We start from the raw sequence: 5,000 nt of genomic DNA on the forward strand, positions 1-5,000 counted from the left end.
AACAACTAGAGTCTAGTTTGAGATGTAGCCAAGTACCCTCGGTAGGGGTTGACAACAAGGATAACAACTAGAGTCTAGTTTGAGATGTAGCCAAGTACCCTCGGTAGGGGTTGACAACAAGGATAACAACTAGAGTCTAGTTTGAGATGTAGCCAAGTACCCTCGGTAGGGGTTGACAACAAGGATAACAACTAGAGTCTAGTTTGAGATGTAGCCAAGTACCCTCGGTAGGGGTTGACAACAAGGATAACAACTAGAGTCTAGTTTGAGATGTAGCCAAGTACCCTCGGTAGGGGTTGACAACAAGGATAACAACTAGAGTCTAGTTTGAGATGTAGCCAAGTACCCTCGGTAGGGGTTGACAACAAGGATAACAACTAGAGTCTAGTTTGAGATGTAGCCAAGTACCCTCGGTAGGGGTTGACAACAAGGATAACAACTAGAGTCTAGTTTGAGATGTAGCCAAGTACCCTCGGTAGGGGTTGACAACAAGGATAACAACTAGAGTCTAGTTTGAGATGTAGCCAAGTACCCTCGGTAGGGGTTGACAACAAGGATAACAACTAGAGTCTAGTTTGAGATGTAGCCAAGTACCCTCGGTAGGGGTTGACAACAAGGATAACAACTAGAGTCTAGTTTGAGATGTAGCCAAGTACCCTCGGTAGGGGTTGACAACAAGGATAACAACTAGAGTCTAGTTTGAGATGTAGCCAAGTACCCTCGGTAGGGGTTGACAACAAGGATAACAACTAGAGTCTAGTTTGAGATGTAGCCAAGTACCCTCGGTAGGGGTTGACAACAAGGATAACAACTAGAGTCTAGTTTGAGATGTAGCCAAGTACCCTCGGTAGGGGTTGACAACAAGGATAACAACTAGAGTCTAGTTTGAGATGTAGCCAAGTACCCTCGGTAGGGGTTGACAACAAGGATAACAACTAGAGTCTAGTTTGAGATGTAGCCAAGTACCCTCGGTAGGGGTTGACAACAAGGATAACAACTAGAGTCTAGTTTGAGATGTAGCCAAGTATCCTCGGTAGGGGTTGACAACAAGGATAACAACTAGAGTCTAGTTTGAGATGTAGCCAAGTACCCTCGGTAGGGGTTGACAACAAGGATAACAACTAGAGTCTAGTTTGAGATGTAGCCAAGTACCCTCGGTAGGGGTTGACAACAAGGATAACAACTAGAGTCTAGTTTGAGATGTAGCCAAGTACCCTCGGTAGGGGTTGACAACAAGGATAACAACTAGAGTCTAGTTTGAGATGTAGCCAAGTACCCTCGGTAGGGGTTGACAACAAGGATAACAACTAGTCTAGTTTGAGATGTAGCCAAGTACCCTCGGTAGGGGTTGACAACAAGGATAACAACTAGTCTAGTTTGAGATGTAGCCAAGTACCCTCGGTAGGGGTTGACATCAAGGATAACAACTAGTCTAGTTTGAGATGTAGCCAAGTACCCTCGGTAGGGGTTGACAACAAGGATAACAACTAGAGTCTAGTTTGAGATGCATGATGAAGGTGCTTTGAGAAGGTTTCGACACCGGGGCGGAGTCGGTAGCTAGGTGTGACTGGAATCCGAGGTTACCATGGAAATGTAGGGTTCCACGCTGTGCCTGTTGGAGCTGAATGAACGGGACTGACATGCGATGCCTTGTGGCCTTAATAGCTTCCTTTATATCTATCTACCCAGAACTCCCAATGTCTCAGCCACTAAGCACTCCACCACATGCTATAATACAACTAACATTACCATGTGTGTGTTTCAGATGGAGCAGCTGTCAGACGAGGAGCTTGACCAGACAGAGGGAAGAGGAGAGGAGGAGGAGGACAGTGATGAAGAAGATCAGGATCTAGACCAGATGTTTGGAGCCTGGCTGGGAGAGCTGGATAAACTCACACAGGTAACTAACCCTATCTCTGGCTGGGAGAGCTGGATAAACTCAGACAGGTAACTAACCCTATCTCTGGCTGGGAGAGCTGGATAAACTCACACAGGTAACTAACCCTATCTCTGGCTGGGAGAGCTGGATAAACTCACACAGGTAACTAACCCTATCTCTGGCTGGGAGAGCTGGATAAACTCACACAGGTAACTAACCCTATCTCTGGCTGGGAGAGCTGGATAAACTCACACAGGTAACTAACCCTATCTCTGGCTGGGAGAGCTGGATAAACTCACACAGGTAACTAACCCTATCTCTGGCTGGGAGAGCTGGATAAACTCACACAGGTAACTAACCCTATCTCTGGCTGGGAGAGCTGGATAAACTCACACAGGTAACTAACCCTATCTCTGGCTGGGAGAGCTGGATAAACTCACACAGGTAACTAACCCTATCTCTGGCTGGGAGAGCTGGATAAACTCACACAGGTAACTAACCCTATCTCTGGCTGGGAGAGCTGGATAAACTCACACAGGTAACTAACCCTATCTCTGGCTGGGAGAGCTGGATAAACTCACACAGGTAACTAACCCTATCTCTGGCTGGGAGAGCTGGATTACCGTGTCTCGCACACGTCGGCTCACCGTGACTAGCACAGGTCGGCTCACCGCGTCCCGCACAGGTCGGCTCACCGCGTCCCGCACAGGTCGGTTCACCGCGTCCCGCACAGGTCGGCTCACCGCGTCCCGCACAGGTCGGCTCACCGCGCCCCGCACAGGTCGGCTAGAAATGTTAGTTATGATTTCGAAAATACATTTGGTTGGTTAGGTATGACCTTTATTCTGTATTTACTAAACTGATTTATATTGTATTTGTATTATTCCAAGTCACCATTATATATACCACCAGGTCACCATTATATATACCACCAGGTCACCATTGTATATACCACCAGGTCACCATTGTATATACCACCAGGTCACCATTGTATATACCACCAGGTCACCATTATATATACCACCAGGTCACCATTATATATACCACATGTCACCATTATTTATATATACCACCAGGTCACCATTATATATACCACCAGGTCACCATTATATATACCACTAGGTCACCATTATTTATATATACCACTAGGTCACCATTATTTATATATACCACCAGGTCACCATTATATATATATACCACCAGGTCACCATTATATATTTATACCACCAGGTCACCATTATATATTTATACCACCAGGTCACCATTATATATTTATACCACCAGGTCACCATTATATATATATATACCACCAGGTCACCATTATATACAGTGCCTTGCGAAAGTATTCGGCCCCCTTGAACTTTGCGACCTTTTGCCACATTTCAGGCTTCAAACATAAAGATATAAAACTGTATTTTTTTGTGAAGAATCAACAACAAGTGGGACACAATCATGAAGTGGAACGACATTTATTGGATATTTCAAACCTTTTTAACAAATCAAAAACTGAAAAATTGGGCGTGTAAAATTATTACTTAGCAGGAAGGTTATTAACCCAACTCGAATGTCCTCTGATAATACTTGTCCCATGTGAATCGTCATCCCTGTGTTATGAGGGATATTACAGAGTTTAACAGGTACTGGGCCCAGTTTGGTTCGGAACATGGGAACAAATTGATGTTTAAAACAAAGTGCTATGCAGATGAACTGGTTTGTTGGCACATCAACTTTCCTCGTACCGTTCTTCTCTTTTGAAAGATGAAGGGCCTCCAGGCTTCCGTCATAACGGGACATTTTGAATGATGGAGGGGGGGGGGGGTATTACAGGGGCAGTTTGGTCAAACTAATCCCTCCGAATCGTCCATACTAGCCCACATTCTATAGTAATACTAGCCCACATTCTGTAGTAATACTAGCCCATATTCTATAGTAATACTAGCCCACATTCTGCAGTAATACTAGCCCACGTTCTGTAGTAATACTAGCCCACATTCTATAGTAATACTAGCCCACATTCTATAGTAATACTAGCCCACGTTCTGTAGTAATACTAGCCCACATTCTGTAGTAACACTAGCCCACGTTCTGTAGTAACACTAGCCCACATTCTGCAGTAATACTAGCCCACATTCTGCAGTAATACTAGCCCACATTCTGCAGTAATACTAGCCCACATTCTATAGTAATACTAGCCCACATTCTATAGTAATACTAGCCCACATTCTGTAGTAATACTAGCCCACGTTCTGTAGTAATACTAGCCCACATTCTGTACTAATACTAGCCCACATTCTATAGTAATACTAGCCCACATTCTATAGTAATACTAGCCCACATTCTATAGTAATACTAGCCCACATTCTATAGGAATACTAGCCCACGTTCTGCAGTAATACTAGCCCACACTGTAGTAATACTAGCCCACGTTCTGTAGTAATACTAGCCCACGTTCTGTTGTAATACTAGCCCACGTTCTGCAGTAATACTAGCCCACGTTCTGCAGTAATACTAGCCCACGTTCTGTAGTAATACTAGCCCACGTTCTATAGTAATACTAGCCCACGTTCTGTAGTAATACTAGCCCACGTTCTGTAGTAATACTAGCCCACGTTCTGTAGTAATACTAGCCCACATTCTGTAGTAACACTAGCCCACGTTCTGTAGTAACACTAGCCCACATTCTGCAGTAATACTAGCCCACATTCTGCAGTAATACTAGCCCACATTCTATAGTAATACTAGCCCACATTCTATAGTAATACTAGCCCACATTCTGTAGTAATACTAGCCCACGTTCTGTAGTAACACTAGCCCACATTCTGCAGTAATACTAGCCCACATTCTATAGTAATACTAGCCCACATTCTGCAGTAATACTAGCCCACGTTCTGCAGTAATACTAGCCCACGTTCTGCAGTAATACTAGCCCACGTTGTGCAGTAATACTAGCCCACGTTCTGTAGTAATACTAGCCCACATTCTGTACTAATACTAGCCCACATTCTATAGTAATACTAGCCCACATTCTATAGTAATACTAGCCCACATTCTGTAGTAATACTAGCCCACGTTCTGTAGTAACACTAGCCCACATTCTGCAGTAATACTAGCCTAGATTCTA

The 5,000-nt window shown here is 44.2% G+C and overlaps 1 protein-coding gene across 3 annotated transcripts in view; it reads left to right on the forward strand.

Annotated features, from left to right (window-relative positions):
* LOC109870778 (ras-associated and pleckstrin homology domains-containing protein 1) overlaps positions 1–5,000 on the forward strand; it is a 172,601-nt gene that overhangs the window by 104,260 nt on the left and 63,341 nt on the right. For 2 of the 3 annotated variants that reach the window (XM_031805711.1, XM_031805712.1), the window contains exon 3: positions 1,766–1,900. In XM_031805711.1, the coding sequence (XP_031661571.1) occupies positions 1,766–1,900 (135 nt within the window). Of the gene's footprint in view, positions 1–1,765; positions 1,901–1,953; positions 2,465–5,000 lie in introns of those variants that run through there. The other variant, XM_031805713.1, reaches the window with a different exon arrangement.

The sequence above is a fragment of the Oncorhynchus kisutch genome, linkage group LG26 (assembly GCF_002021735.2).
Source record: "Oncorhynchus kisutch isolate 150728-3 linkage group LG26, Okis_V2, whole genome shotgun sequence".
NCBI lineage: Eukaryota > Metazoa > Chordata > Actinopteri > Salmoniformes > Salmonidae > Oncorhynchus > Oncorhynchus kisutch.